Source organism: Mchenga conophoros, linkage group LG22 (genome assembly GCF_057382185.1).
Source record: "Mchenga conophoros isolate Kocher_MC1m ecotype Shallow Benthic linkage group LG22, M_conophoros_male_GT1.1, whole genome shotgun sequence".
NCBI classification, from domain to species: Eukaryota; Metazoa; Chordata; class Actinopteri; order Cichliformes; family Cichlidae; genus Mchenga; species Mchenga conophoros.
Genome location: NC_140546.1, coordinates 1,050,591 through 1,070,904, shown reverse-complemented (window position 1 = coordinate 1,070,904; position 20,314 = coordinate 1,050,591). Strand labels below are relative to the sequence as shown.

The 20,314-nt window shown below is 44.8% G+C and overlaps 1 protein-coding gene across 10 annotated transcripts in view; it reads right to left on the bottom strand.

The window, feature by feature from the left end:
* The window catches only part of LOC146548452 (semaphorin-6D-like), a 107,551-nt gene that overhangs the window by 27,328 nt on the left and 59,909 nt on the right, over window positions 1-20,314 (bottom strand). For all 10 annotated transcript variants that reach the window (XM_085263267.1, XM_085263269.1, XM_085263274.1 and 7 more), the window contains 7 exons: window positions 8,371-8,460; window positions 8,172-8,299; window positions 7,203-7,334; window positions 6,936-7,091; window positions 5,197-5,370; window positions 4,983-5,123; window positions 3,658-3,735 (listed from right to left, as the gene is read on the bottom strand). In XM_085263267.1, coding sequence (XP_085119393.1) covers window positions 3,658-3,735; window positions 4,983-5,123; window positions 5,197-5,370; window positions 6,936-7,091; window positions 7,203-7,334; window positions 8,172-8,299; window positions 8,371-8,460 — 899 coding nt within the window. The remainder of the gene's footprint in view (window positions 1-3,657; window positions 3,736-4,982; window positions 5,124-5,196; window positions 5,371-6,935; window positions 7,092-7,202; window positions 7,335-8,171; window positions 8,300-8,370; window positions 8,461-20,314) is intronic.

Genomic DNA, 20,314 nt, shown 5'->3' with positions numbered 1-20,314 from the left:
GATGGTGGAACCATCAGGACTGAACCCTGGACCCGCTCAGGTGTGTCTCCTGCAGGTGTTTGGGCCGTGAGGAGGCCAGAGCCGTGCTGCTTGATAAGAGGTGCAGACAGACTGCAGGAGCAACGTTAATCACCCACCTGAGCGACCCAGCCAGCTGTTCCAGCTGCTGTCGTTTTATGACGTCATCAGTCGTTGTTACAGTAAAGTGGGCAGACCTGTGAGGGTCGCTGATGCTTCATCGATCGTGTTATTGACATGGGAGGAGGGTGGAGCGGCGTGAACATGGCCGACTCTGAGAGCGCCCCCTAAACATCTGAGTGCAGTTTGGATTTTAAACCACACGGATGTTTTCAGGTAACTGGCTCTCTACCTGCCTCCTCCTCCTGCTGTCCTTTTTTAGTATTCTGCAGCTGCTTCTCCATTTTCTGTCTTCACATGGAGTTATATAAGCTGCTAAACTTCCTCTTCACTCATCCCTTCTTCTCCCCGGAGGGAATCTGTTACTTTTCAGCAGAAGTTTGAGGGGCTGAAACTCCTTCAGCTCTGCAGGAACACCTCTGGAAGCTGCAGCTCAGCCTCCGGCAGGTGTGCCGGCTTCAGGCTGCAGAGGTTTCTGCGTGCTTCGGTTTCAATGAGACGTCCAAAACATCAGCTTCAGTTTCAGCAGAGCAGTGAGAAAATAATGAGACAAAAACAGGCGACTGGAACGACTCAGCAGCAAAACTCTTTCTCTGATCCTCCAGGAAACGACACTCAGCGTCCACATTTCTGACTGCACGTGAACGCCTCGCTGACGACGCGTCAGGAAGACGTTTTAAACATCCTACAAAACACCGTCGTCAGCACAGAGTCAGCGCTGTGGTCCTCCACAGATATCCATCCCCGACTTTAAACAAGACGAACCTCATAAACGCTGCGGTGAGCGGACCAAAGTGCTGAGTCAGAGCGCCGTGAATCTCTCCGACAAACCCGGCTGCACGTCTTCCTGACACAGATCTCTTCCTCTGTCTTTGTGCTGCTGCTCCTCTCTCATCTTCCTCCTTTCCACCTCTTGCATCACAGCTTCGCCTTGCTCTCCGTTTCCTTGCTCGCTTCCTTTTTATCTCACCCCGTCCATTTAAATCCTCTCTGCTCCGTCTGCATGGCAACGCCCGCTGTGTCGTTCACGCTGCTGTGGTGGAGATCATCTGTGTGACTTCCTCTAAACACTGAAACCATCTGTTTGCACCTCCGTCATCACCGCCATCTGAGCAGGACGCCATCATTTCCTGTCAGCTCTATGATGGTCATCATAAATAACCACCTGCAGCGTCTGCGGTGTGACAGCTCAGGACGCCGGGCGTGTGAGTGGACCACAGTGAGGCGCAGCTAGGCAACGAGTCTGCACGGCGACGGCTAAGCAGACCCACAAACTCAACCTGTCTGACACCAGAGCGATAGATCAGGCTGATATTTGATCAATAACACCGATTATGGACGAGTCAAAAATCACAGTTTTCTTCTCTGAGACATGAAACATTTCCTGAACCCCTGCTGTGTGCAGGTATTGGTGACCGTCTCCGCTCGGATCAGCTGATCAGTGTGTTTGTGTGCTGCCAGCGGGGAAGCTGCAGAGCGCCCTCTGATGTGCAGAGCTGTTATCGCAGCTGAAGGGTGTTTCTGAGTTTCACACGTATGTGCAGAGGCAACACGCCTGTAAGCCTCGTCACATCACTCTGTAACATGACGCCTTGTATGCTGTGCTGAATAAAGCTCAGATAAAGTGATTTCAGGTTAAATGATGAGCTGATGTCGTACACTTGAAACACATTGAGCCCGTCTGCACGTTTGCATGGATGTAAACAAATCAGCCGCAGGACGAGTTGGAGGAAGCATGGCGGAGTGCAAACACCCTGCCGGCGTTTTGCTCCCAGGCGAGCGGCTTCCTGACTCGAGCCTTTCTTGTGAAGTGTGCTTGGAGCGAAGCAGAGGTCCCTGCAGACGGCACACACTCACAGGAAACAAATATTCCTGGTGATGAAGAGAGAAAGGCTCGGTGCTACAGAGCACACACTCAAATGAGTGTGAAGGGAAAAATTAGCATCGGTGTTTCCAGCTAATCCCTGACACTTCCAGAGAAAAAGAAAGTACAAAATGAGGCGTGTTAGGAAAGCGTGCAGACTGTAACCGCGCCGTGCTGCGTTCATCGTCAAGATATTTTCAGTGTTTCTGCAGGAAATATCTGAGTTATTCCACATGTGCAGACCAGATGTTTGCTCAGACTGATCCGACCAGAGCTTCATCTTTACATGCTTTCATCCTCACATCATTCACTGAGCACAGCTTTATTTTGAAAAGCTCCGTTTGCCTTTGTGAAACAAGGACGACTCGTTTCAGGCGCAGATAAGTTCAAAGAACACAAAGTGTCTGATTTTATCTTCAGGACACGCCGAAGCTGCAGGATTCCTCCAAGAGCTCCAGTTTCACAATTTGGGATGTTTCCACTCACTTCCTGTGATCGTTCTCTCGCCTGCCGCCTGAGGACCCCAGCTGATGATATTACAGCGGCTGAAACACCCCTCCCCCGACCAGCGTATGAAAACAACATCAGATCGATCTGCGGACCCGGCGGACTAACCGACGCCGCGTCCACAGATCGATCGATGGCCCTCAAGAGCTGTGGAGTGGGCGCGAGCTACCTGACACTGTGGACCTATTGATTAGGAGATGAACACACCGCTGTGTATGTGTGTGTGTGTGTGTGTGTGTGTGTGTGTGTGTGTGTGTGTGTGTGTAGGCTGAGATGGTTAAAGCTGGTAAACAAGCTTGCCGTCTTCCATTTACAGTGTTTTTGCTGCTGGACAGGGATTGGCCGAGGCAGCTCTCGCATCACCGATTCTCCCTCAGCGTTTCAGGCGGCGTCTCAAATGGGCATTTTTCGTGGCCGTCCACAGTGCTGCGGGGATTCACATGGATGCTGCAGTTTGTGCTTCAGCCCGACGCCTCAGACGCCGCAGAGATCAGCGTCAGCCTCTCTGATCGGAGGTGAAACGTGTTCACGGCGCAGACGTTCCTCTGACTCACGCCTCTGCGCTCTCTCGAGGAGCCTGCGAGCCTCTCAGCGCTGAGCCGGTTTGTTTGGGGCGGAACGAGCTTCCTGAAATGTTTCACCGGGAATGTCGACAGAGGACCGACTCGGTCTCCGGTTTAACGATGATGACGTCACAGTAAACACTCAGACTGTATATGAAAGATGGACAACATCACCTTGGTGCTGGTATGATGGTTTCTAACAGAAGCAAGCAAACATTTTTCACCACGAGGCTCCAGCAAACACACACAGATACCTGTGAGTATCATCCAATCACAACCCTCAAAGTTCATTCAGCAGACCTGGAGCTCCGCCTCTGGTAGCACAGCAACCTCACAGCAGCCGTGTGATTGGTCAGATTACCACGAATGCTCCAACAGGCTCTAACAGCACCAACACGAGCCGCCTGTGTCACCATCCACCTGTCAGTCACAGAGGCCACGCCCCTCACCATAGACCAAACCAGTTTGGTCTATGGTGAGGGGCCTCCTTTCAGCCTCCATCGGATTGATGGAGGCTGAAAGGAGGCGGAGCAAAGAAAAGGAAGAGAGAGCGGCACAGGCACAGAAACAGGAAATAATACATACTTGAAACCCGGCGCAACGTTGGCGCAGCTCCCGGTCCGAAGCCAGATACAGTATGGGTCACGAGAGGCCAGGCAAGCTCTGCAGAGGGAGGAGAGGAAGAGGAGCAGTTAGAGTTTGGGCTCTTCCTCATCACTCAGTCACAGTCAGACGAGCCTCCCAGCACGCTCTGAGAACACCTGCAGAGCAGCAGGGAGAGCTTTAAACGTCGCTGGCTAATGATCCCCTAAAGCACGGCTAGGGAACTCCAGGCCTCGAGGGCCGGTGTCCTGCAGGTTTTAGATGTGTCCTTGATCCATCGCAGCTGATTTAAATGGATAAATGACCTCATCAACATGTCTTGAAGTTCTCCAGAGGCCTGGTAATGAAATAATCATTTGATTCAGGTGTGCTGACCCAGGGTGAGATTTAAAACCTGCAGGACACCGGCCCTCGAGGCCTGGAGTTGGACACCCCTGCCCTAAACCTTTAGGAAAGTCTTTCAGCAAACACCTTCAGATCTGCTCATCTTCCAGATCTGTGAACTGTTGGAGGAGACCACGTCACCTAAAAGAAGGAGAAGAAGGAGGAGGAGGAGAGTGGAACGTCTTTGTTAGCGTCTCCATGATGGAGACGGCTGGTGGGAGCCTCCGTACGCTGCAGCTGTGTTCACACATCACACGAGCTGGCACTCATTGATCCTGCTCAGTAATTACAAAGACCCAGAGCGTGTGTGTGTGTGTGTATGTGTGTGTGTGTGTTTATGTGTGTGTGTGTATATGTGTGTGTGTGTGTGTACGTGTGTATGTGTGTGTGTGTGTATGTGTGTGTGTGTATATGTGTGTGTGTGTGTGTGTATATGTGTGTGTGTGTGTGTGTGTGTGTGTGTGTGTGTGTGTGTGTGTACGTGTGTATGTGTGTGTGTGTGTATGTGTGTGTGTGTATATGTGTGTGTGTGTGTGTGTGTGTGTGCGTGTCTGTGTGTGTGTGTGTGTGTGTGTTTATGTGTGTGTGTTTATGTGTGTGTGTGTGTGTGTCTGTGTGTGTGTGTGTGTGTGTGTGTGTGTTTATGTGTGTGTGTGTGTGTGTGTGTGTGTACAGTGATGAATGGGCTCTAATTTAGGAGCGAGCTCCATCTCTTCATCGTCTTCTCCTCCGTGTTGATTGGGCTCGTCTCCGTTGTCTCGAGCGCTCACTGAAATATTCACCATGTTTCCAAATGAAGCGTCGTACCTCAGCTCTAATGTCTCTGGATGTTTCAGAGTTATCAGAGTGAGGCCGTTTCAGGCCAGCTGAAATCCAAACCAATGAAATAAAACCAGACTCGCAGCAAGTCTGAGATTTCGTACTTTTTGCAGGCTCCATGTTGGGCGCAGCGGCTGAGCGGCACTCTGATCACACAGCTGCTGAAAGCCACAAACAAGGCGTGATGGTCCTTATCGAGCTCCAGGCCCAGAACCCTCCTGTCCTCCTGACCCTGAACGTTGCACCTGAGCACAAACAGAGACAGTCGGTTAAACAGAGGAACAGGAGGATTCGCCCGTCCTCAGAAGCACGTCTTACTTGGACGGGTTGTAGACGTCGATGTCCTCCAGCAGTTTGGATCCAAAGCTGTCATTTGGATGGGTGCTGGCCAAAACCTTCAAGACCCACCCGTCGTCTGAGCCCAGGAACATCACCGTCCGGTCCTTGAAAGGCCCGGCAGAGACATCCACCACAATCTGGGTCAACTTGGACCTACGAGGAAGACAGAAGATGAAATCTTTTCTCTGCGGAGGGAATTCAGACAGTTTTTCTTTACTCTGATGAGCTTGTGATTCTGAGCGAGGTTGTGAGGACGACAGCCTTTCACTCCCTGACCACGGCCCTACCCAGAGTGAGGTTCAGGGTTTGGGCTGCTTCTCATCACTGACACAGTATTTCTGCCGTGACTGGGTGAGATTTTAATTTAAAAACACATTTTTGGTATAACTGCTTTAAAAATAGGCAGATTTTGTTTACTGACACAGTCCGTGAACACTTTTCATCCTGCTGCTATTAAAACAGTTCAAACCATGCAGCAGGGATGTGCAACAATAGCAACAATAAAGTGCCATCTTTGCCTCACAGCTTCACACAGCTCCTCCTCTCTGACACAATTGGGGGCTAATCCGGGATCTTGTCCTTGAAATGAATTTCTTGCTATTTTTTATTTTGTATGTGTTTCTTTGGTGTTTATAGAAAAGGTTTGAGCATATTAACTGTGTTTGCATTCATTCAGACGCTGAGTATTAGTCAGACAGACGGTGAAAGAAAACATAAAAATAAGGAAACACAGATGGTTTCTTCTCAGTGCAGGACGTCCATCAGAGGCAGGGAACACAGCAAGGTTCCCGTCCTCAGTCAAAGGAAGTGGAACCTTTTAAGTTTCATATATGGTCGGGATAAAGCTCAAGCCTGTCAAGCATCAGTGTGAATGAAAATGATTGGAGTGGATAAAGACATGAAACATCCTCTGGGGACCTTGATTTAACCACGGAGGGTTCCTTTCTGTTTTTACCTGTTACTGAATCACAAAGACTGTTGGTATGTGAAAGCTTGGAGCGTTGTGGAGCAAAGGCTAATTCATACGCAGAAGAGCCTGATTCCTATTCCAGAGTGATAATTACAATCCATCAGAAACTCATTTGAAAAAGGTCAGAGACTTTCAGAGCCGCCACAGAGCGAGAACTTCCTGTGAGCCGGCGACTAATCAGAGCTGATACCGATGATTATCCTCCAGGCGTTGTGTGGGGACGGTGGAGGCGGTAGGAGCTGCTGTGACTCCTAAACTCATCTCAACAGTGAGGGAGCTCGTGATGGCTCCACAGTTCACCGGCTCGGTCATTCAATGCTGCAGATCACTTTCCTGTTGCGTCGTGTGATAGAATACAATAGAAGACTAGAACAGACTTTATTAATCACCAGTTCAGCTCAAAAACAAATAAGAAAAACTAAGAATAAAACATCCGCAGCAACAGAATTCAGAATTTTGGTAAAAGAGATGAGGAAACCAGCCAGAATGAGCTCGCAGGCTCCATTTACAGCCAAAAACACAGCTGAGCTTTGAAGACCAGGAATGGACTCACCGTGACCACACGATGCCTCCAACACAGCTGAAGCTGAAGCGTTACCAGAGGTTTACTGAAACACTTTCACACATCAGCTTCCACCTGCATCGGGAACGTGAGTCGGCATGGTAACCTGAGCTCTGGCTGTGATCGTTCCCTGAAGTGAAGCTCAATACGATTTGACCAATCAGAGCACTGAACCATTGCTGTTACCTGCTGGACGTCCTGGTGAAGCAGGGCCGGTCGTTGACGGAGGGAACAGCTTCGTCCATCAGAGGATACGACTTGATGAAGGTCAGCGTGTCGTCCGGGAACTGAACAGACGATTTGTATTCTGAAGCCGAGCCGTCGCCTGCACACGTACCGGGCCTGGACATTTAAGAATGAAGCAGACACGTCAGAGCTCGTCTTGGTCACAAACACAAAGCTAACTGGGTTTAAGTAAGCGGGACGGAAAGCAAACTGGGATTTAGTCCTCACCTCGGTCTGGGGACTTGCTCGTCGGGTACGGGAGTCCAGGAGGAGTCGCTGGTCCTCTGCTCTTTGAACTTCCCGTTGAACACCTTCTCGATGTCGTCCATGTAGAAGGCACAGACGGCCGAGCCGGGGATACTGGAGAGAGACGGACGGCACGAGTCAGCAGACCTCCGTCCAACCAATCACAAACACCATCATCAACAATGACGTTCATGGAGCAGAGACAGTACGAGCTGTCTCTGCTCAGTCCAAACTCAAATCATCCAGACAGCTCGCTGAGAGAGGGCGAATGCTGCGCCGCGAGTACTACAGGTCTGTGAAGAAATGTGGGTGGGGAGCGGCGGGAGACATCCAGCACGAAACATGGAAACTGGTCCAAACACCAGCACGCTGCTCCCATCTTAACGGGCCCAGAGCGGCTTTGCATGAATCACAGTTCAGAATAATCCTTCTTTACCTGACACTGGATAAAACAGGCTGTTTAAGCTCCTCCCACTTTAAGCCCACCGTCCTGAAGTTTTAAACAGCAGATGGGCGGGGCTTCTGGGTGCCTCATATGACCGTGCATCATTTCACTCTGATATCATGCAGCCAAGATTAGAAAAAACGGTCCTCCAATCACATTCCAGTAACACATTCACATCTCCAGCCTCCCAGCGACGCCCTCTCCTAAACTTCCTGAAGTCCCCTGGTTGTCCCCGGCTCATCCGAGAGCACGTCCTCAGAGGTGTGACCTCCATCACAAACACTGAAAAGCTCCACCAACAAAAATCCACCTCTCCAAAAGCCCCGCCTTCCCAAAATAACGGCCCAATAACTCATCTTCTAAAACCCGCCTGCTCGCTCCGAGTGTCCACACATTTACCGAGGAACAAGGACTTCTTCCCGAAAACACACCACAGCGTTCTCACCTCCTTCTCCAAACACATTAGCTCTGAGCCTAATCAGACTCCGCCCCTCACAGCGGCGTACCTGTTGGCCTGAGTGGTGAAGACGCCGACCACGGCGGGTCTCTGGTTGATCTGCAGCACGTTGGTGAGCGACTGGAGCACGTCGAAGTAGAAGAAGGAGTCTCCGGGCACCGAGCAGTTGAGCCGAGCCTGAAGCACACGAGCAGAGCGATGAGACACAGACGGGTAAAGTTCGGCGCTACACGCAGCGTGTTCGCTACCTTCAGGAAGGACGTCCAGTATCGCTCCAGGACTCTGGGAGATCCCCCGTTATCGTTCTTACAGACCCGGGCCACCCGAGAGAACACCACCTGCAGACCGGCGAGAGAACAGGTCATTAAACCACCAGCGCCGTGGTGATGGTCACTTCCTGTGACATCACCTTCACATGAAAGAATACAAAATCTAATTAACTGAACATCCAATCACACGAGGCCTGACTAAGAGTGTCTTTACTGTCGGGTCACACACACACACACACACACACACACTCACACACAGGCACACACACACAGGCACACACACACACACAGGCACACACACACACACACAGGCACACACACACTCACACACACACACAGGCACACACACTCCCACACACACACACACGCACACACACACACACACACTCCCACACACACACACACACACACACACACACACACTCCCACACACACACACACACACACACTCCCACACACACACACACACACACTCACACACACTCTCTCACACACACACACACACACTCACACACGCTCTCACACACACACACACACACACACACACACACACACGCTCTCACACACACACACACACACACACTCACACACACACACGCTCTCACACACGCACACACACACACACACTCTCACACACACGCTCTCACACACACACACACACACACGCACACACACACACACACGCACACACACACACACACGCACACACACACTCTCTCACACACACACACACACACACACACACACACACACTCACACACGCTCTCACACACACACACACACACACGCTCTCACACACACACACATACCCGTTTTTAATACCTGGTGGGACCACCTGACTGGGAGGGTGCTAGTGGGATCCACCTTTTCTACATGGTTTAGAAAATTGATTTTAATTGCTAAATTCATGTAAATTTTTTGTGAAGGGGAAAATCACTTGATATATTAAAAACACTCACATGAAAAAAATGACCTGAATTTTGCTATTTCTGTGGGGACCCTCCTATATTAACCCTTTAAGACCTACCATAGAACCAACTCCGCCAGAGCTTATATTATATTTTTACATGGTGTGGTGACATTTTTGGGAGCATTTCAAGTTGCTATACATCAATACAACAATTATAGCCCAGATTTTAATAATATGCATTCATTAAGTGCATAGTAATTACATAAATTGCAAAAAAGTGCAATAAACTACAAATAAATTGAAAATCGTTTTTGCTTTTTTAACATATATTTCTAGTTAGAGAAATTTAAGAGGCTTATCCCTCAAAACTGTAAATACAAAAAAGTTGCAAAAAATAGTTTCCTACCACAGGAAATTTATTTTGAGTGTCTTCATAGTTTTATTTTTGAAATACACCAATTTTTATATACTGCAGGAAAAACGAAAATAAATATTATAGTGCAGATTTGCAAAAAAGCAGCATATGCATCAAAATAAACTATTTCCAGCAGTGCAATATGAGTCCTAAGCATCCCAGAAACAACACAGAAAGTCATAAAGTCAAAGATAACTTTTAAAAACACCAGTATAGGCTCATGAGGCCCTGATGGTAAAAAAAAACAAACTACATTTCCGCGAAAATGACGTCACTTCCGGTTTCGGGCAGGTAATGGCGGACATGCAAAAGTTCGCGCTGACGTCTGTTCCAACGTAGGAAGTGTTATGAACAGCTGATGGGATCGGCAAAGCGTGTTTCTGGAATATTATGTTTTTGTTGCTGCAAGTGCTTTTTATGCAGTTTTTGCAAAGCTATATGTGGAAGGAAACTGTGACCTAGGACAAGCTGATGGCATAAGATGTAAGTGCAACTCCTCCGGTTTCATATGCAAAAAAAATTATTGCGCTAGCTTACGTGGTTGCAGAGCTACTGAGATTTAAAAATAGTTATGCAAAACAGAGCGTGCCCGCTCCGACCGGCTCTAAAGGGTTAAATGAGCAATTTTACTTTTTACCACAAATAATTAACATTTCCTACCATGTTAAACAGAACAGCTATAATACTACAGCAGCTATGGTGATAGTGTACCTCAAACACAAAGACATTTTGCATGGCAGCAAAATGTCATGCCATATATCCCATAACCTAATAAACAAAACAAAAACAAAAAACTGCAAATGGGACAGTGATTGTTTATTTCTAAACAAAAAATCCCAAGTATTCCATTTATCCAAATGTTTTATAATGTAAAAACAGCAATTCACATTATTATTTTGTCTTGTACTGACCTTCCTACAATCCATAATGAAATGAAAAGTGCCATTGTGCACAAATATGTAAAGTACTCAATTTAGTTTACACTGGGCCAACCGTGGGTAAACTAAATATGAGCTTCAACATGAAACATGAAAAACAGCACTCTGAAATGTGCAACTATGTGTTTTAAACCAAAACCAAAAGTCTTTTAGCACTCTGGTGCCTCAGTGCTCCAATTCTGTTTGTGACATAGACCTTAACTGCTTTCCACGTCCTTTGTTCAAGTTCTTTTGGTGAAGTTTCAATACACGCAATCCACCTTACCAGGAACTTTGCCACCTTCTAGGAACCTTTTCTTTTTTTTTTCTACAGCAAGAGTCTCTGCTGCAGACCAGCCTCTCTTCTGTGAAGCTCCTGAGAACAAACAAAAGTATTAATAGTAATAATTAATTTTAATTGAAGGGGCCTGTGAGGTGAAGTGATATTTCTGATGCTAGTGATTTCGAGAGCATAGTGGTGAAACTAGTGTGAGGGACAGACAAGAAAATAGGAAACCGAACAAGTAAAATACAACATGTGAACAAGTGAAATAAAAAGTAGCCCCCATTTATTTTTGCCATTTCAGGGGAGATATTGTACTGCATGTACATATCTCAAAACTGACAAACTTCCCTGTATGGCAGGGGTGTCAAACTCCAGTCCTCGAGGGCTAGTATACTGCTTGTTTTTGAGATATCCCTGCCCTACCTGCTGCCGATTACCTGGATCAGGTGTGCTTTGCCAATAAGAAGCTACAAGGGCAGGTTAGTTGGAAAACAAGCAGGACAGCGGGCCTCGAGGCCTGGAGTTCGACACCTGTGCTGTATGGTGTTATACAAATGCTGTAATAACTCAAACATACTTCCAGAGCTAAATAAAAACCTGTACAGTACCAAACAATCTTTTAACTGTGTTCAACAAATTCATCAACTGAAGATAAAATTGTTTCAGGCAACAGGGAACAATGAAATAATTAAACCGTCGCCTGCAAAATAATTTGGACAGTTAGGCCAAGTTCTTTGTTTTTGAGTCACATGAAGAGGTTTAATTTTCTTTGCTGTGGACTTTTGGTTTGACTTCAAAAGCTGAATATCAGACAGCAGATTTAAATAAAATGTAAATAAAATATCACCCTAGCTCTTGAGGTGCACATTTGTTGTAACAATACCTTTCAAAGGAGTATCACCCTCTGACTCGGTCCACCATGTTGTTGTGATCAAAGGGCCTGTTTAAACAAAACAAAACATTAAATTCAAATGCATAAATCTGGTCATTTCAGAAGTGAAGTGTTTATTAAGTGTGTCATAACTTAACAAGGAGATGGAGTCAGGCCTAATACCAAGATGGCGGCCCGTGCGTCACACTAGGTACAGTGTCTCTTCACGTTTTACAAGTTTGCTGTATTATTCCTGCTTATTTTGGGTCTGTTCTTGTAGAACAGCTTCGCTTTTACATTTATTTAGGATTTAGGATTACACAACTTCGACTGTTTTATCAGCAACCTTTGACTCATCCCGGAAATAAGAAGAACACCGATGCTTTTGCAGGCTGCTCGGCCAGCCGGAAGTGCTCGAAGACGGCACAGAGACTGTAAACAAAGGCAAGGGAAACGCAGAGGGCTAACAGTTAATCTAAGGCTAACACCTGGTGAATAAAATGAATGAGTTATGACTGTGGATCACTGACAACAGGACACTAATGGATTGTAATGTCATGATAATAATGGAAACACAACTCTATCAAGCTAGTTGGACGCCACACTCTCCGGCGACTTCAGCTCAGCATTCAGTACAGTTATTCCCTCCAAACTCCATCATCAAGTCTGCAGATGATACTACGGTGATTGTCTCATCAGTGACAACGACGAGTCTGACTACAGGGAAGAAGTAAAGCACCTAGCTGTGTGTTGCTGACAATAACCTGCTTCTGAATACCAGCAAAACCAAAGAGCTCATTGTGGACTTCAGGAGGGAGAAAACAGACACCCACGTCCCCATCTACATAAATGGAACAGCTCTTGAACGGGCCTCCAGCTTCAAGCTCTTGGGGACCCACATCTGAAAATCTGTCCTGGTCAACTAACACCTCCAGCCTGGTCAAGAAGGCCCATCAGCGCCTCTTTTTGTTGAGGACACTGAAGACGAATCACCTGTCTGCCGACATACTGCGTAACTTCCACCGCTGTGCGATAGAGAGCATCCTGACCAACTGTGTAACTGGTATAAGAATTGCGCTGTTGCTGACCGCAAGGCACTGCAGCGGGTAGTGAAAATGCATTACAGGAACTCCACCTCCTGCCACTGAGGATGTCCAAGAGAAGAGATGTCTATGTCAAGCACGCATCGTTCTCAGGGACTCCTCTCATCCTGCCAATAATAATAATAATAAATATCATAATGTTAGGCAATGATAAGAAAATGAAATATCGCGATAGAAAATGGGTAAAACGCGTTTTGTTGTTTTCATATGCATATGGCGGAAAAAGCATGGCGGCGACGGAGAATGAGAAGGGAGAAAGCGGATGGCTGAATGAATCAGATGAACCAGAATTGGTTTGTAAAAATGGTGCAATTTCAGTGGTGTGGAACTGGTTTGGCTTTCGTCCGTCAGATACACACCAGAGCACATTTTTTGGTAGAGCATGCAAATTGGCCGTCGTTATTACCAAACCGATTTTATGTCGTACATGGCGCTCAAAAATCTGTCAAAAATGTTTTAGTACGACTTTGCTAAGCTACAGAGTCGCACCGCTTGATGGATTGTCAGAGCATTACGGCTACCGTCGTCAGGAGCCTCGTAACACGTACTGTGCTTCAACATAATATTACCACATTTTGTGTATAACCTCTTTTTAAGTTTTGTGGTTACTATACATGGTTGTGCTGAGGATATGTCGGCCAATTTCCACTGGAAATGCCTTTTGTTAAACTGTCAGCAAGGAATTTGCATTTGCACTGTTAAATTTTTATATAACTTTAATGCACATAAAAAACAGCTGCTTGTTTAAGTGAAAATTTATTGATGAGGTTTTTTTGCACTAATAAAGTAAAGTATATTGTCTAGTGTCAATTATATCGTCAGTTATATCGTTATCGCAAATTTTCAAATGTATATCGTGATAAATATTTTTGGTCATATCGCCCTGCTCTAGTTCATATGTTAATTAATGGTTTTCTTTCGTTTTTGATCTACTGCAGAATATTTTTATAAAATCCCAGGCCAGGAAAATCGCCTTCATGTTTTTCTGTGTTTTATCCTCATTTACTTTGACACAAAGGCATCTGATGTGATGCTCACACCTTTGATAAAGTCAAGTGTCAGCTTTCATGATCTGAATTATGATATTTCTGACTGAGGCAAAATTTCCCCGATTCAAATCAAATTGAATCGAAAATAATCGACGCGGGACCTTGTGAATCGGAATCAAATCGATTCTAGAAATCAGTGACGATACCCAGCCCTACTGTTTTACCTCTATGGGCTCAAATTGTGGTCATAAATTTTTTGTACCAGGATTTGTTTGTGCAAAAAGAATTTCTGTGTACGTAAAAAAGATTTGTGTGTGGACATAGCCAAAAAATCTCTGCACTCAAGTTTCAACTTACAAGTACGAATTTTGACCCTATTTTTCTTCCTTTCAGCTGATTGGTCAATGTCATGTCAATCACAAATGGAACTATCCAATCAGAGAACAGATTGGCTGTCGGAGGGAAGCTTTTTTGAACTGCAGGTCCTTGAAGGGTAATACAGTTGAAGCTGGAGGATCTTTATATAAATATCCCATAATACTCATAAGGTCCTTTAACTTTTGGTAGCTGTTGAAAGCATACAGTTGTGGTATACCAGTCTTCAGAAACACCATTATTACTTTAGTATTACTTTAACAGAAAATCAGGGTTGACCCGGGACCACTGCTATGAGTCATACTATGCAGCATAAAGGCAGTTTCACATTGGACGCAACATGCGCTGTGCTCACCGCTAAGAGCGAAGGATCCAAAATTTGTTGTGCTGGCTGCTGAGCTCTGCTTGTATATTGTTTTTTAGCGACTGCTCTAGGTGTACTAAATGCGCCTGATCCTTGTCGTTTCAAAACATGTATCTCTCTGACTTTATCTCCTCTACGAGAGTTTGTTGTATTATGTTCAAATGTTTAATAAAGACAATGCAGCTCTGCAGAAGGAAGAGCTGCAAACAGGGTCTGCAGCTGCATGAAAAACCCATGGTTCTGTCCATGTCACACGCCAGGCATGGAGAGAAGCAGCTATTTTGTTTCAATAAAATTGCTGAGATGACAGTAGGTTGACCAGACTCCATGTTTCTACACAAATATAATTTTACTGGGCCTCATGCACGTGACCGTGGTCTACAGGCACGTGTCCACCGTGTAACATTAAAAAGCTATATGGATTTAAAACAAACATGAACTCATCAGAATAATTTAGAAGATAAACTGCCCAGAATCACTTCAATGGAATATGAAACATGCTAACAAGGTTAATGCGTGTTCGTATTCTGATCTTCAATCCCTCTTCACCACCTCCACCACTGCATACTTGAGCATTTCAATAAGACTTCAGGCTTTTAAAGTTAGTACAAATGTAATATAGGTCAAATTAATCTCCCATGAATAAACAACCAAACCAGTGTCAAGGAGCCATTATCATCCCTCAGTAAGCCTCCAGGCCACAGAGCTAATCAATATTAGCTAACCACACACCATGTATGAAAAAGATTGCAGTTAAAAACTTTAACTCATAAAAAGCTAAAATATCTCTCTGAAACGTCTCTGCATCTATTGAGAGCAGCAATATTAAAGTTTTGAGAGGACTTACCTGGTTTCCATCATGTAATCAGTCTCTGCAGAAATTAAAATTGCTTTGCTCCATCCAACATGGCTCCTCGTGCTGAGTGTCTGTGGGGGAGGGGATAAACTGATAGGTAACGTGGGGACCGCAAAATTCAGGAAGTGTGTAACCTTTGCAAACAAGATTCTTTCCTCCTGCTGAGACACACACTTTATGGGGGGATGGGCATGGTCATCATGGGGACCAGAAAAGTCTGGAAATGTCAGCTTACTCTCATCTGCACACATTTGTTTCATGTAGGCTTGCTTTTGTTACACTGTTGATTGTTTTTGTGTATTTTTCATATTTCTTGTTGATCAAAAATATATTATTAAAAAAAATCCAAATAAGGAAAATGGATCACTTATTTATAAAACAGCAGTTTAAGCACAGGCATATGTACTTCTTCAGAAATCACCGGGCTTTTTAGATGCTAATCTAAATAGTGACAGATTTCAGTCTGGGTTTAAACCACATCATAGTACTAAAACGGCTCTGCTGAGAGTTGTTAATGACCTTTTAATTGCAGATTTATGGAGCCCTGAGTTCTTGGTTTTACTGAATTTGTCTTCAGCCTTTGATGTGGTGGACCACAGCATTCTGCTAACAAGACTAGAATATTTAGTAGGCATTAAAAGAAGCGCCCCTGAATGGTTTAAATTGTATCTTTTGGAAAGGTCCTTTTGTCATGGTCCTGGGTCCAAATGCGAGACTCAGACCCTAAAATTAAACTCAGAACCTCAGCTTTATTGCTGGAGAAAACAAAATGGGAACTGAACAAAGAATACTGGTGACAGAGAACAGAGACACACAGGAATAATCTGATGACACGGACACGGAGCAAGGGCAAACACAGGGCTAATATACACAGGTAGGAAGTAGGAAGTAATCAGGGAATGGAAGACAGGAGGGAGACACAGCTGGGAGAGATCAGGGCTAACGAGACAGAGGGAGCGAAGCTAGACACACTAACATAAGACACAGACCTTCACAACAAAACAGGAAACAAGAAACCACACTTTACTAAGACACGGATTAGACAGAGAGACGGACTTGACACTGAACAAAACCTACTAATATAATGATAAACACAGTATCACAAAGTAAACAGCATATAAATACCCGAGAAATACCAAAAACATAAGAACTAATCCCTTAAAAAGAATAACCGAAACATAGCTTATAATAATAATCAATAAAGCACCAGAGAAAGAAGACAGTCCATCATTCAAAAATAAACCAAAACATAAGAACTCAAAATGCTGGGTCGAACCAACCCAGAACCATGACAGTACGTGTTTCCTGTTTTACTTTGAAGGTCCCTGTCTGATGTCAGTGCGTTCTGTTTACGTTTCCCCTGCCTCATCAGCTGTGATGTCTCCCAGGTGTGTTCCCCTCCTGTTTCCCATCCCCTGATTCCTGGTGTGTGTATTTATACTGTGTATTACCTCGTCCTCGTTGCTGATTCGTCTGCGTTTTTCCCCTCCGTCGTTCAGAGTGGTTTTCGCCACATCTCCCTGCATCTTCTTTTGTGTCTCTAGGTTTCAGGTTTGTTTTCTATGCTTAGTTTTCCCAGTTTACTCGGTTCTGTTTTTCGCCACTCTCACCTTTTGTTGTATGAGCACGCTCCACCAATAAAGCTTCCTCACGTCAGGTGTGCCACATCTTGGGTCCTTAATATTTTCATACGGCTCACCTCGTGAACCGTGACACCTTTTCTGTTACGATGAGCTACTCTTCTTCTGTTACCCCTTTTCGTTGTGGTGTGCCCCAGTAATCTGTTCTGTACAATTTTCTCATTGTACATGCTACCCTTGGGCTCTATATTTGAGAAATATAACGTTTCTTTTCATTTTTATGCTGGTGATATTGAAATCTATTTTTGTCTGACTGACAATACTCCATCTTCACTACACTGCTTTCTTGATTGTATGAGGGAGGTCAAAGGCTGGTTATCGAGTAACTCCCTAACTAAAAAGATAACGGAAATTATTGTCTTTGTTAGCCACATGCCGCGGGGACAATTAGCTGATATATTTGGGCCCTTTGCTACCTCCCTCTCTGATACAGTATGTAACATAGGTGTTCTTTTGGACAGTTTCTTTAAACTTGTTAAACAAGTGTCCTCTGTAGTACAGTCTTGCTTTTACCAACTACGAGAAATCTCTAAGGCTAAGCATTACATACCGCAAATGGATCTTGAAAAACGTATCCATGCCTTTGTTACTTAAAGATTAGACTACCGCAACTCCCTTTACCTGGGCCTCCAATCTGCCCTTCTTCCTAAACTACAACTTGTCCAAAATGCAGCGGCACGCCTTTTAACTGGTACTAGAAATGGCTGACTTTAATGGCTGCCCATTAAATATTGGATAGATTTTAAGATTTTATTGCCTATATTCAAAATCATAAATAATATTGCGCCTTGCTATTTAACTGAACTTCTCAGCCTGTATACTTCTAGGAGAGCACTTCAATCATCGAGTCAAATGCTCTTGGCGCAACCTATGTCCTGGCTAAAAAACCAGAGGTGATCGTGCCTTTGACATTGCTGCACCTAATATCTGGAACAGTCTTCCAGCTGATATTCGCGTGTCGGAATCTATTCAGTCTTTTAAAACACGATTGAAAACGTATTTATTTGATCTTGCATTTTCGGTTAGTGATTTATCGGATGTACACTTTGTACTTTTATTGCATCTGTATCTAATTTCAACCTATTGTCTTACTAGTTTTTTTTACACTAGGAGTGAAATATTTCTTTTAACATAGTATTCCCAGGTTAATAACTGCTTTGTTTTTTTTCGGGAAGTGTATATATACTCTGCTATCATACCCAATTAATTTTATTTCATATTTTACTATTTAGAAGCACTTTGGTGTACCTCTGGTCTTTAATTGTGCTATATAAATAAAGTATTGATTGATTGATATAAAAACTTTTTTAAATGAAATACCCCACAGTCCACTTTTGAACGCAAGCTTGAGTTTCTCCCCCCTTACTTTTAAAGATATTACCTCTTTAACTTTATCTTTATAGTATTAACAAGCTAAAGACAGTAAACATATAAAGGAAAATTACTTCTAAGTAGGGCTGGGCGATATGGCCGAAAATCCATATTGCGGTATAATTCGAAGCATGTGCGGTAACCATATATATATAGATATATTCTTTTCTTCTGTATAATGTATTTTCCACACTATAAAGCACACTTAAAATCCTTTAATTTTCTCAAAAATCAACAGTGTGCCTTATGTATGAATTCTGGTTGTGCTTACTGACCTCGAAACGATTTTATTTGGTACATGGTGCTCAAAAATCTGTCAAATTTTTTTTAGTTACATTTATGTCTTGAAGAGGGTGATTTGGCGATGAAGTGACCCGATTTCTGACCCTCTACGCCCCTCCTGTGACTCACAGCATGACCGCAAAGTTAGGAGAAAAGGCAATGCAATTGCATAGGGAAGTTTGAAAGTACATTTTGGGGGGCCTAATCGTGTAGGAGTGGCGTATCAGAATGCAAACACTTATGTCTTGAAGAGGGTGATTTGGCGATGAAGTGACCCGATTTCTGACCCTCTACGCCCCTCCTGTGACTCACAGCATGACCGCAAAATTAGTGGAAAAGGCAATACAAATGTATAGGGGATTTTGAAAGTACGTTTTGGGGGGCCTAATATGCGTAGGAGTGACGTATCAGAATGCAAACACTTAAGTCTTGAAGAGGGTGATTTGGCGATGAAGTGACCCGATTTCTGACCCTCTACACCTCTCCTGTGACTCACAGCATGACCGCAAAGTTAGTAGAAAAGGCAATACAAATGTATACGGGATTTTGAAAGTACATTTTGGGGGGCCTAATCGCGTACGAGTGACGTATCAGAATTCAAACACTTATGCCTTGAAGAGGGTGATTTGGCGATGAAGTGACCTGATTTCTGACCCTCTACGCCCCTCCTGTGACTCACAGCATGACTGCAAAGTTAGGAGAAAAGGGAATGCAATTGCATAGGGAAGTTTGAAAGTACATTTTGGGGGGCCTAATCGCGTAGGAGTGGCGTATCAGAATGCAAACACTTAAGTCTTGAAGAGGGTGATTTGGCGATGAAGTGACCCGATTTCTGACCCTCTACGCCCCTCCTGTGACTCACAGCATGACCGCAAAATTAGTGGAAAAGGCAATACAAATGTATAGGGGATTTTGAAAGTACGTTTTGGGGGGCCTAATATGCGTAGGAGTGACATATCAGAATGCAAACACTTAAGTCTTGAAGAGGGTGATTTGGCGATGAAGTGACCCGATTTCTGACCCTCTACACCTCTCCTGTGACTCACAGCATGACCGCAAAGTTAGTAGAAAAGGCAATACAAATGTATACGGGATTTTGAAAGTACATTTTGGGGGGCCTAATCGCGTACGAGTGACGTATCAGAATTCAAACACTTATGCCTTGAAGAGGGTGATTTGGCGATGAAGTGACCCGATTTCTGACCCTCTACGCCCCTCCTGTGACTCACAGCATGACCGCAAAATTAGTGGAAAAGGCAATACAAATGTATACGGGATTTTGAAAGTACGTTTTGGGGGGCCTAATATGCGTAGGATGGACGTATCAGAATGCAAACACTTAAGTCTTGAAGAGGGTGATTTGGCGATGAAGTGACCCGATTTCTGACCCTCTACACCTCTCCTGTGACTCACAGCATGACCGCAAAGTTAGTAGAAAAGGCAATACAAATGTATACGGGATTTTGAAAGTACATTTTGGGGAGCCTAATCGCGTACGAGTGACGTATCAGAATTCAAACACTTATGCCTTGAAGAGGGTGATT